The sequence below is a fragment of the Ips typographus genome, linkage group LG4, assembly GCF_016097725.1.
Source record: "Ips typographus isolate SLU linkage group LG4, UJ_Ityp_2.0, whole genome shotgun sequence".
NCBI lineage: Eukaryota > Metazoa > Arthropoda > Insecta > Coleoptera > Curculionidae > Ips > Ips typographus.
The window spans coordinates 4726437-4738916 of NC_138425.1; the positions used below are offsets into that span (position 1 = coordinate 4726437).

At 32.7% G+C, this 12480-nt stretch overlaps 4 protein-coding genes across 5 annotated transcripts; 3 read left to right on the top strand and 1 right to left on the bottom strand.

The window, feature by feature from the left end:
- The first annotated feature begins 679 nt into the window (after positions 1-679).
- On the top strand, positions 680-5451 carry Kaz (E3 ubiquitin-protein transferase Katazuke). Of its 2 annotated transcripts, none has more exons than XM_081979070.1 (8): positions 680-865; positions 3313-3460; positions 3603-3761; positions 3819-3947; positions 4000-4238; positions 4294-4480; positions 4574-4770; positions 4832-5451. In XM_081979070.1, the coding sequence occupies exons 1-8, from the start codon at positions 827-829 to the stop codon at positions 4931-4933; spliced, it is 1200 nt and encodes a 399-aa protein (XP_081835196.1). In that variant the 5' UTR covers positions 680-826; the 3' UTR covers positions 4934-5451. The 2 variants fall into 2 exon arrangements, with proteins under 2 accessions (XP_081835196.1, XP_081835197.1); XM_081979071.1 differs by having other exon boundaries at positions 681-865; positions 3615-3761.
- A 1581-nt stretch (positions 5452-7032) lies between these two features.
- On the bottom strand, positions 7033-8252 carry LOC145728660 (uncharacterized). Its single transcript, XM_081979072.1, has 2 exons — positions 7569-8252; positions 7033-7469 (listed from the first exon to the last, which is right to left on the bottom strand). Exons 1-2 carry the CDS (start codon positions 7899-7901, stop codon positions 7212-7214), a joined length of 591 nt encoding a protein of 196 aa, XP_081835198.1. The 5' UTR covers positions 7902-8252; the 3' UTR covers positions 7033-7211.
- A 104-nt stretch (positions 8253-8356) lies between these two features.
- Positions 8357-9509, top strand: LOC145728663 (uncharacterized). Its single transcript, XM_081979074.1, has 2 exons — positions 8357-8514; positions 9009-9509. Exon 2 carries the CDS (start codon positions 9018-9020, stop codon positions 9411-9413), a length of 396 nt encoding a protein of 131 aa, XP_081835200.1. The 5' UTR covers positions 8357-8514; positions 9009-9017; the 3' UTR covers positions 9414-9509.
- Positions 8519-11875, top strand: Nsun5 (Nop2/Sun-like domain containing protein 5). Its single transcript, XM_081979069.1, has 6 exons — positions 8519-8653; positions 8721-8976; positions 9563-9843; positions 10390-10573; positions 10629-10733; positions 10979-11875. The coding sequence occupies exons 1-6, from the start codon at positions 8522-8524 to the stop codon at positions 11800-11802; spliced, it is 1782 nt and encodes a 593-aa protein (XP_081835195.1). The 5' UTR covers positions 8519-8521; the 3' UTR covers positions 11803-11875.
- The last annotated feature ends 605 nt before the right edge of the window (positions 11876-12480 follow it).

The window sequence follows — 12480 nt, forward strand, 5'->3', positions numbered from 1 at the left end:
CTACATTTGAAGGTTTTTGCTGTTTAAGCAATAAGTGTTCAATAAGCACTAGAAATAGTTATTCGCAAAATATTAAAATGAAGGTATTGTTGATCTGCCTTTGGATTACTGTTTCTGAAAAACCCTAATCTTTATATTTTGTGGGGTATTTCCAATGAATAAAAAAATATAGCAGGAAGGAGCAATACAATCAAAGAGGCAAACAAAAATGGGGTACAGTATGGCGCCGTAAACTGTCAGAAAATCAGTGACGTTAATCAATCTACTGTTGCCCACTATTCACAAATCTACTCGTCAATAATAATTCAACTAATTTAAGTTTACAAAAATTAATTAAATAATAAAACTAAAATAATCTTTGCGGTTTTTAGCTAACTTCACATACCACCAAATATAAACAAAATTGTTTTACACGACTAACTCCGGAAGTTTCATTCAATTGGGCAGTAGGTGAATGTGGGGGACAATGATGGCGACTTCCGTCTCGGTCGCTTAATAAGAATGAACGGGGTATTTGCTACCTCCTGATTCTTTTTGCTCGAAGGGTATTTCCATTTCTATTATTAAACTGCTGTCATGTGACTCATTATAATGTTAACAATAATGCAATCATGTGACCAAAAGTAAGTTTTTTTTAAATATGACACATCTTTTATGTCAATATTGTCAATCACGATCATCTGTTTTCCAGTAAACAGAAAACAGCAGTGTGCAGTCTTTCTCTGTAAATAGACAAAAAATCATTCTTATAGTTGCTTCTGTCCTCATTTAATTGTAAAACGTGATTTTTTAATGGTATAATTACATATTCACATAAATATTTGCAATGGCTGATATAAAGGCTTTGGAGCATCCTACTTTAAAGGTAATTGTATTTTTATAATCCAGATCTATGTGATTACAAGTGTAATTTGATACTAAAATTTGAGTGCTTTGTTAATGGTTCATGTCAAAAATGGATAACAAACTATGCAAACAACGCAATATTTTGTATTCACTAATATTATTATGTAAAAATCTTCATGAATAATAACAGACCAAAAATCAACCCTTTATCACAATAAATATTCATTATCATTGTAATCCATTTTCTATGAGTAACAGGTTAAAAAAAATTCCTGCATATAATTTTTGTGATATAAAGGGTTCTATACCTAATTATTAGAACTTAGTCAAGATTATTTATTTGTTGATTACTAACAATACAATACTACCATGTGGAAGGCTTAACATGTGGCATGAAATATCAGGTGTAGGAATTAGAAAAACATGTGTTACCTGTTTAGTATCACTGTAAATGTTAATTGATGCCACTTAGGCTTACCATAAAATTGACAGTAAAATTATATGGTTGTTATGCTTGAAGCCTTGGTCATTTCTTGGACCCTTTGTTAGAATAGGGTAGGTAGATTGTTGGGATATGGTTCAGGTAAAAGAAAACAACATTCAAAGCTTGACAGCTTGTAATTCAAATGTTTGGAGACCAACTATTCATCAGTGAGGCAACTACAAAACTTACAGGCAAAAAAATTATATAATTTGACCTAACTGATCAGTTAGTTAGGTATCAATTTTTTGCAGTAGAAACCTGTTGTAGTTATTGCAGTTGCAAAACCAGACATACATGTACCTTTCCTATAGGTGTTCAGTAGTTTTTTTGGTTTTCCTATAATACACACATTAGTAATACAAATTTCAGAAGATTAAAATTGTGCAAGAAACAAAAAGTTGATTAGGTTCATATTGAGACTACCAGTTATTGCAGTGGAATATAGAAGTATACTACTACTAAAATAATGCATAATCTTAACTGCCTTAACTAGTACTTTGTAGAAAATTGTTCTATTTTGTTAACATAAAATAGTTTATAGCAATAATGCACAATTGCCATAAACTTTTATGCAAAGTATTGCCTAAATAGGTTTTAAAAACTTTCCTTGCTTTGATTTTATGTGGTTAGAAACAGATTTGAATTACCAGTAAATGCTATCCTCAAAATTTTCTCTCTTTCATTTTGGAATAACACATATTTTCCATTATTGATATAGATAGCATAGCTAGATCTAAGGATACCATTTCCAGAAACCTTCTTAAAACCCTAAATGGTTCTTTAGGCATCTGACAATTTAAAACAGTTTTGGGAAGGTTTAAACCAGGTCTTTACCAAAAGTTATAATTCAAAGAAATTGGAAACATTTATTTTATCAAATTTTATGCCTCAAATAAATTCATGAACTTTTTGGAGCAGTGATTTGATTTTACACTTATCAAACTTTTATGTCAAAGCTGTCAATGAAAACAGTTTGGCCAACCAAACCAAGTGAATTTAGTGTTTAGTTGGTAATAATTACAGATTATTCTTACTTGTTTTTCTGGTATTTTTGATATTTTTATTTTGAAATTTCATAATCATCCTGATTTCTGTGTTTACGTTTTGAATTCTGCAGCTCTCACTCTCACTTTTTCATTTTTATCTGTTGACAGTTGGCATTACGCAAAACGGCAAGTTTGATCAAATAAGTTGGATGAAAATAGAACCTGTCCTGGGTAAAAAATTTGCCATAAAAAATTTTGTTTTACACTGATAAAATTCGTTCTTGAAGCAGCTTCATGCATAAATCATGAATTTCTTTGACATCAAAGGGCGGTGTAAAACCTGCTTTAGACATTTATAGAGGCCTATGGAACTTTCAAAATGGTCCTAGAGGCCTCTGGCAATATAAAACAGTTCTGGGAAAGTTTGAGTTGTTGTAAAGGGCTCTAGAACTCTTCAGAAAGTTCTCAGTAGCATTTAGAAGTCTTTGGCACATTCAAAATGTTCCTAGATGCCTTTGACAATTTAAAAACCAAGACATTTTGGATACAGAACTACTTTGGGCAAAATAATCTGACATCAGTTGAACTGTCCAGCCAACAATAGCTGGTAGTATGATGGTATAAAACTCAAATTTTTATTTGATCTTTGTCTAATCAAATGACTGAACTGAATGATAAGAGATGTGAGACAACAGAAGTCACTGAACCAAGTATATCAACTTTTCCATTATAACACTCAGTGGTTTAGTTTGTTTTTGGAAAAACTATCCAGGGACTGATTATTTTATTCAACTGATGTTTAAAGTAAATAGGTAGATCATAAAAGACCAAATAAGACTGTAGTTTTTACTGAGAAGTGCGACAACAAAATTTTTTTTAACATACATAATTTTTTTTTTACATACAACATTGGCGCTAAAAATTGTCTTAAATATTTAGTTAATTGTGATCAATTATTTGTTAAAAGCTTTTTAAAGTAGACATTTCTATATTTAGGTTCCTTATGAAATATTGAACAAAAAATTTCGTACAGCCCAGAAGACACTAGATAGGGAAGTGTCTCATGTACAACAAGGAGTTAGTGAATTGGAGAAGTGCCTTCAGGAACCTGAAGTTAAAGCGATGCACTTATCACATTTTTTAGGTAAGAACCAAAGATACTTCTGCTAGTTCTATTTCAATAGTTCAGCTGTTTTTTTTTATGAATAGATTAGTGTGGGAAATAGTTGCAATACATAAAGTACTTAGAAACATTTTTAACATATCAATATTAAACCATAAAAAAGAATTTTTGTTAGGTGGTATGGTAGAAAAACTGCAAGTTCTAAAGAGAAAAGCAGACGAAAGTATTTCTGAGGAACTGGCCGCTTCTAATGTGTGTAAACGACGTCTTGAGCATCTAAAAGAACACGCAGCTATTGCAACCAGCAGCTCCGCGTCCACTGGTACATTAAATAATAACTTCTGATATGTTTGAATCATAATTATCATTTTAATGTTAGGAACTGTAGGTAACTGGCGTCGAAAAAGATTGGACCGCATGGTCGTGGAGTATTTTTTACGCAACGGATTTTATAACTCCGCTATTAAACTAGCTGAACGTAGCGACATAAAGGAATATACAAATATTGGTAGGTGTTCGTTTATCATTATGTGACAGCTAATAAATTCGAATATCTTTAGATTTATTCTTAAACTCGCGCGAAGTTGAGACTTCTTTGGCTAATCACGAAACTGCAAAGTGTTTGTCATGGTGCCATGATAATAAGTCCAAACTCCGAAAACTTAAGTCAACAATGGAGTTTAATTTGAGGGTTCAGGAGTTTGTTGAATTTATTAGGAAAGATCGTAGAATTGACGCCATCAAACACGCTCGAAAGCATTTTCCTAGTTTTGAGGAGGAACATCTGCCTACCATTCAGGTTTTGCTACTGCATGTAAGTAAGAGTTCATAAAGTTAAACTCTAGAATTTATAGAAAGTTATGGCTTTGCTGGCATTTCCTGTGGACGTTACTATAGTTCCATATGCAGTTCTATTTGACTTATCCAGATGGGATGATTTGATTGAACAATTCCGACAGGAAAATTATAGGTTGTTTCAGTTGTCCTCTCAGTCAGTTTTTACAGTGACGTTGCAAGCTGGACTTTCAGCATTGAAGACACCATATCCTTTTTATACTAAATATTAATAAAATGTTTTGGAAATAATATTGTAACCTGTCAACTGTATGTCCAATTATCCTTAACAACTACACACTCAGTGTTATGCAGAAAGCAGCGAAAATAAAAATCCTGCTTGCCCAGTGTGCAATGATGACTTAAACAAACTCGCCGAAACTCTTCCGTTTTCCCACTGCTCACAATCGAGACTATATTGCCATATTACTGGGTTGCCATTGAACGAGAATAATCAGCCGATGATGTTACCAAACGGTTACATTTATGGGGAACAGGTAAAACAATCCAAAGCTGGTATAGTTTGTGCATTTTTATTGTTTTTAATTATTCATACAGGCTTTGGCTAATATGGCCAAAGAAAACAACGGCCATGTTAGATGCCCTAAGACGAAACAATTGTTTCCTTACAAGGAAGTGGAAAAAGTGTTTGTCATGTAAATACAAAGTGTGATAAAACGTTGTAGTTGTTTAGTTACAAATGTGGTTACGCGTTTCTCCCTAAAATTACTTTATTATTTAACTTTATCTAAGGTAGATGGTATGATTATAGTGAGTAAAGTTGAACTTTTTTACAGATCAGATCCTTTCCATTTCAGAGTGAAAATAATTTTGACTTATAAATAACATTCTGTGTTTGTTAAAAGACTTTTTGCTGCTAATGTTTGAATAACTTCATCTTTTAATAACTCTAAAAATAAAAATCATACAATCGTACCTATTTATAAAATTAAAATTAAGAGATGAATAATTGAGTGTATCTACCTAGAATGCTATTCTACTAAATAGTAGTCTGAATATTTAAATCCTATAAGGATGCAGTTTTATTCAGAATTATGTAGTAGGGAAGCATTGCTATTTAGTATAATTTAACTATGTTAGCCTATATTAATGGCAATAATTTTATTAGTAATAAGTAACAATGATAATTTAATAATACATGCATATATGCAAATGAATTGGACTATATTTTATGGTTTCCTTGTGAACAATTAATTATATACAGGGTGATTCACGGTGATCGTATATTAGAAGTATCTAGAGAACAATTTATCACTGAAATTTGGAGTGTTTGAATTCCTCGCAAGAAGGCTACTAATTAATGTTAATACTTCCCTATAACTATCTTGCACCGTTTCTTAGATATTTTATAAAAATGGTGAATTTGTCAGCAAAACGGTGGTCTAAACTTTAAATTCTCAAGTCTTGAAAGGTTTGCTGGTGTGACCTTTTGTCCTCAATTAGACAATACTATGGTTGTTGTTGTAGTTGTCTTTTATTTTGTGATTGGTTGGTTTTTCGTGGGGTTTGGTGTTAATCTCCATTTGTAAAACTATGGCCGTCGTGTTGTCTGTTAATGTTTGGAGTTTTGGCATGAACTATGAGTGCAGTATCGTCAGCATATTGGACGAATGTAGTCATGTTTGCTTATGTAGTTTATGTCAAGTAGATTGTGGTTGTACCTATATGTCATGGCAGTTGATATTGTAGAGAGGAAGGGTGATAAAGGCGACTCTTGTGGTAGTCCTGGTTCAGAAATGGTAATGTTGTCTATACGCATTTCTAGTTGTCTGTTTTCCAATCAAGTTTCTAATAATGTGGATTAAGTATTTTGGTGTGTTCAGTTTGTGGAATTTGTAGTCCTTTGTGCCATACACTGTCAAATGCTTTATTGATGTCCATTAGAGACATGCTGATTTCTTGTTTTCAAGATGCGTAGTTTGAATATGTTGTTAGTTAGTATAAACAAGGGGTGAACAGTTGAGTTCTTAGGTTTTAAACCAAATTGGTATGGCGGTATGTGTTGTAGTCTATTTAATTAATTATAATAACCTACTATTTCATGTTTCACAATTCCAAAGACTATATTTCAGTTTATGCAAATATTTTACAATCTATAATAGATCGGGATACCTTATACGTTCAGGGTGGGCAAATTTCGTTTTTATAGGAGATTTAGAAAACTATAGGAGATAGAAAAAAACTGCTTTTTGCTTATTTTATTTTGTTAGTTTTGATTGAAGCTAAATATAACTTCAACATTGTTAAGACTAATTTTTAGTAGGTTCCTGTGGTGTAACTAACATTTTTATTAAGTCATTGTTTTTCAAGTCATCACATAAAGTTTTTCACTTTTTTGCCCAATTAATAAGCAATTTTTTTTTCTTTAAAATAAGCTATCACAAAGTTGTCTTTTGTTTTGAGGAAAATTAAACAATTTTGTGGCCAAGGCAGCTAAATATTAAAAAATAAAATTGTTTAGTAACATTCAATTGTTTTGTTGCAGGTCAGGTCACACTACTGCCTACCCTGTATAAGCAGGAAAAAAAAGGAATTTAAATTTTAAAGTTGATTTTAAGTACAACTTAGGCTAAGTTGACATTTGAATGTGACAGATCAGGTGCAAAATAACACAGTCTCAACTAAGCTGTCTTTGAACCCAACTTAGCCTGTTGGGTAGGAGAGCTTAGCAATGTTGGGGAAACAGTCATAAATCTTGTACATCCCAGGAGCCCTGAACACCCAGTATTAATACACTATTTTGATAATTAATTAAATTATATTTTATATTGCCCATAATTACAAAATTATCATCAATTTATAAAAAATCTTCTAACTATACTATTAAAGAAAATAAAGATAAAAACTAGGTACATAAAGTAAAATTACCTCTACATAAATATTTACAAAATACAAACTAGATTGCATTACTAAACACTCATGCATTTTTTTCTAAGTCAGAATCCTCAGAACTGCCATTTTCCATGTCACTTTCCTCTGAATTAGATGATGATTTCGAATTTGTACTGTTTTCACCCTCTGGACTGCTTTGAGATCTTTGCTTTTCAATCAAAGCTTGTTCCAACTCTAGCCATGGATCTTCCATACAGGTTGGATCGAAGAAAACTGACATATTTCCATTCACATTCTGTCTATTTCTGTTTCGGATGTGATTCTGATAGTGTCCAAAATCATGCTGAAAAAAGAAGGAATACATTAAACAAAAGATTTTATACAAAACTTGTAAGTTGATTAAAACTTATTACAGTAATCAGTGCAAATTTAATTTAGTTACCTGACTACTATTATTCCTAGTCAGGCCACCATTTTTCCTCCAAGATTGGTTGTGGCCCAACACAGGTGAATACCGCCTGCCGAATGCAAGTCCAGGGCTTTTTCTATAATACTGTTTTCTAGGACTGCTGTAATTTTGAGGACTAAATTCCTGGAAGACCTGGTTGTCTTGTGGTGAGCAGTTTGGTGGTGTTCCATTATCAAAACTGAGAAAATCTGATGTGTCCCCCATTGACTGACTACTCAAACTTCCATTTGAATTCGACTGTTCTTTAGGATTGAAATATACAAATCCCATACTGGGAGTTGAGTTGTTTTGCCACCACCGACTCATAGTTAATCCAGCTGGTTATTTATGTCTAGTTAGTGTCCTTTATAGTTAAAAATTGTCTTTAGCTGCCTTTATTATCTGCAGGGATATCCAAGTGGCATTTTTCTTCAGATTCCAAGCTTCTGTTTATGTTTACTAGTATTGGGGTTACTTGGGATAATAAATAGTACAGAAATAAACTGAATCAAACTAAGAAAGGCCAAAAACTGAACTAGTTCGGTAGTAAAACTATTACTAGTTCTGTAATCACTACCAAACTTGAAAACTTTCAAGTGAAAATGTAAAATTTAAAATTAAAAACAAAAATAAAACTGATGGAGATGGGTCATGGGTGAATACGTGAACACACGTGAAGTTGATCATGAACAATCTGACAAGTGACAACTGACAATGACAGTGACTTAGTCTGGTTTATTTTGACGGTCTTTGACAAATTTGGAAGTTCTTTTGACATCAGACAGTACAAAACATACTTTACAGAAATTGAGGTTAATTAATCATATGACATGTGATTGTTTATTTATCCAAAAAAGCTTATTTTCTCTGAAAAAAAAAATTATCTCTAAAAACCTGAATTTAAAGAAAATTTGCTGATTAAACAAACGGGATCACAAAGGTAAATCATGGAAGTTAAAGCCGGTTTTAAGCATTCTGTTAAAGTTCCAAGACTTTACAAATGTGCTGCAAGTATAACACAGAAGGTTGCTGAGGGTGCGGGCAGCTTAAAGCAACTAGTATATGAAAAGACGCATTTTGTAAGTTAATTTCCATGGTTTTATGTATCATTTTTCGGGCTGTTGACTATTAGTTTTCAAATTTTAGAATACAAAAGCTCTTTACGCTTTGGTAGCCACAACATTACAGAGATCAAATGAGCTCAATCTATTACTAAAGAGAACTCATTTGTTAGAAAAAGAGTCTCGGTTTGATCCGTGGCTAGCGCGGGTGTTGATATCAGAATTAGTATGGGGTAAAAAGCAACTGCCAAAAAGTGATGCAAAGCCAATTGTAACTGTGCTAGGATATGAACAAGCTTTTCATGCACACCTCAGTGACAGTTCTGTGGACATTTCACCAGGTAAAGTTATGTTTTATTTTTCTTTAAACTAGGTTTATAACATGGAAAGTGAAAATCAAACACTTACCCAAAGACATCAAGAAGACAAGGAAGATGAAATTGATGTAGCACCACCATATCTTTCATCAGATTGGTTACCTCCTCAAACTCGCCAAGCAGCTAAAGCTATAGCTCTATTACTGTTTTTCAGTGTTTTAATGTTTAGTATACCATTCCTAGTTTTCTTTGGTACCAGACACTACCTTACTGATCATTTCCATTTACAACCATTTGAAACAAATGCCATTTCAGTTTTTGCTAGTGTTATTAGTGTAAATATAATTATTGGTATTTATGTTTATATTGCTTATAAAGAACCTGAGTATGACAATATGGGTAATGTTATCAAAGAGACCCAGGCAAATAGTAAAAGTGAATTGGAAGCCAAAGAAGACTGATGAGAGTTACATTCCATTTTTTTAATTTGTAGTATTATCATTGGCGTGTTATTTAATGTAAATTGTGATACATACAATAAAGTATCTTTAAAATAGTGTTAGTTTGAGTTATTTTATGGTGTAACTTTTAGAAATTATTTCTCTTTCAGCTGACAATTGTCAAACATTTCACAGAAAACCACGTTATGTTCGCGTAAATACCTTGAAAACTTCAGTTAATGAGGCAGTGGAGCTTTTTGAGGAGGAAGGTTGGGTGCTGTCAGCACCAACTAAAAAATGTTACACAAATTTTCTGGAACAGCTGTCCAATTTGGAGGGCAGTTATTTTTTAAAAGATTTTCATGTTCCTGAACTGTTAATCTTTCCATCTGGGACAGAATTTTACAATCATCCAGGTTATAAGAAAGGGGCTATTACTCTTCAAGATAAGGTGAGTTGGAAAATGTAATTTTTGTCCAAAAACCTTTTTACCAGTTGTCCTTTGGTTTGTATTGAAATATTTGAAAGTTAGGTAAAAACCCTAGAATCATAGAATTTCTTCCCCAACAATCTCAAAGAGACCAAAGTAAACATAAATTGAGGAAAAACAACCTTAATTTTAGTTGTTTTATGGTTAATTAGTAATTTTGAATAAGCAATAATTGGAAAATCTCATCTCTGGTTTATGTCCCTGAAGTAATATCATTTTTATTAAAAACAACTTTAGTTGAGTCACAGAAACCAGCTTTGTTTTTCCATTTATTTTATTTTAACAAGTAATAGTGTTATTCCATTTTCTTAATCGCGTGCAGTAAAGTGATACTGTCCAGTACTAATTTGAGTGTCAAAGGCCATATTTTTCCGCATCCAATCCAATTCCATAGAAAAATTGTTGTATCTAACATTTTTTCCTCCCTCACTGCTTGCGTGAGAGTAATTGCAGTCTTGAGCAGAAAAGTACTACATTCCAAACTTACTAGGTAAATATCTATTTTAGGCTAGCTGTCTTCCCGTTCATATCTTGTCTCCTCCACCTGGAGCTGTAGTTCTTGATATGTGCGCAGCCCCAGGAATGAAAACTACACAATTGGCCGCAGTTATCCAAGACTCTGGACGTGTGTATGCAGTAGAAAGAGACAAACAACGATTTGAAACCTTGAGAAAAATGGTCGAGACATCAGGTATTTCTAAAAAATGTCTTTTACATTTTTTTAAAAATATTTCTGTAATTTTTAGGGGCATCCTGCGTAACTTGTTTATGCGACGATGTACTGCAACTAAATACAGATAAATACGGAGACGTTGAATATATTTTGGTTGATCCCAGCTGTTCTGGTTCTGGTGAGTAACTTTAAGTTAACTAAAGGTGAGAAACTCGTTGTTGTTTCTGCCAAAAAAGGTTGCTTGTATGGCGAAAATCAAAGTAAAATGAGACACAATATTGATAAAATATAACAATGTTTTGAATATGACCTTTGCTTTTTTTATCACATTCGCCAGCTTTCTATTACTATGTTACCTCATTTCGTTTTACTTTGATATTTGTTATATTAAAATATGTAACCTGTGGTAACATGTATTTTCAGGTATGACGAACCGTGTAGAACAAAATGCAACCAGAGACAGCTTCAGGCTTCAAAAACTTGCAGGATTTCAAATAAAAATCCTGCGTGCTGCACTCACTCGTTTTCCAAATGCCAAACGCGTCGTTTACTCCACTTGTTCACTTTACCCTGAAGAGAATGAAGACGTTGTGCGACAAGTTCTGGAAAATAACGACCGCTACAAACTAGTACCTGGCGGAGATTTTCTAACAAACGAATGGACTAATTTCGGGTCATCCGAGTTTGGTAAAATTGGAAGTTACTGCTTATACGCACGACCTGAGACGGATTTTACTAACGGATTTTTCCTTGCCGTCTTTGAGCGATTGGAGGAAGGAGAAAACAATGAGTTTTACAACGGAAGAGTGAAGAACTTTCGTAAAGATATGGAGAAAAAGGAGGCTAGACGAGAGAAAATTAGTAAAAACTGCAAGTCTGAAGAAAATGTCATAAGCCAACAACATGAGGTTGATGAGGCTCATCCAGATTTTGGTGAGAAGTCTAAGAAAAAGAAGAAGAAACGTGAACACACTGATGATAATTCTGGTGAAGCAGTTATCGAATCCCCAGAACTCGTAGTCAAAAAAAGTAAGAAGTCTAAAAAGCAGCAAGAATGTGAAGAAACAACTGAACTGGTTCAGGAAACGCAAGAGATTGATTTAGTTATTGAAGCAAATGAAGTTATTGACGGGACTAAAAAGAAGAAAAAGAAAAAACGCGATGGTGAAGCACAACTTGTTGAACCGGGTGTAGAGGAGCCGTTAACGAAAAAAGAGAAGAAATCGAAAAAACATCCGAAAAACTAACAGAATCGCCCAACACAACAATTTTATTTTATATACGAAACATTATTTGTAATATACTTTAATGTTTTTATAATATAGTTTTTTTAATTTGGTGTATAGGCAAAAGAATATTTTTAAGTAAACTTCTGTCTATTAGTGTACTCAATTTTTCAGAAATATTATACTTAATTACAAATAAGACTCATTTAACATCTCTACTCTCAATTTAAATTAATAATTTATTGCTTCTTTTACCCAAAGATATAAATGTTTGTTTCCCCAACACTCTCAAGTCGGTTTTAAAGACAACTTAAACTAAATTGAGATTTGAATTTGTTGTAAACAGCATGTATTTTTCTTAACGAGATTTATCAGAATTCAGTTTCAGTTTTAAAAAGACGTAAAAAAAAAGCGTAAAAAAAAAAAAAAAAAAAAAAAAAAAATAATAAAGCGTTTAGGTTGCACAAACTGTTTTACATCTAAATTTATATAATTTCTTGCTAAGGCTAAATATACCTATAATGTAGGGGGCCCTATTAGAATTTCACCACCAACTAATTATGCCAATAAGTATTACCTAGTTTACTTCAGCCCAACTTGAAGAAAATTGGTTTATTTTGTTGGACAACTAGGTGGAAACTTAGAGTATTGGGCCTTATTTTCAATGATGTATGTAAATAATAGAAGGCAAAATGAAAG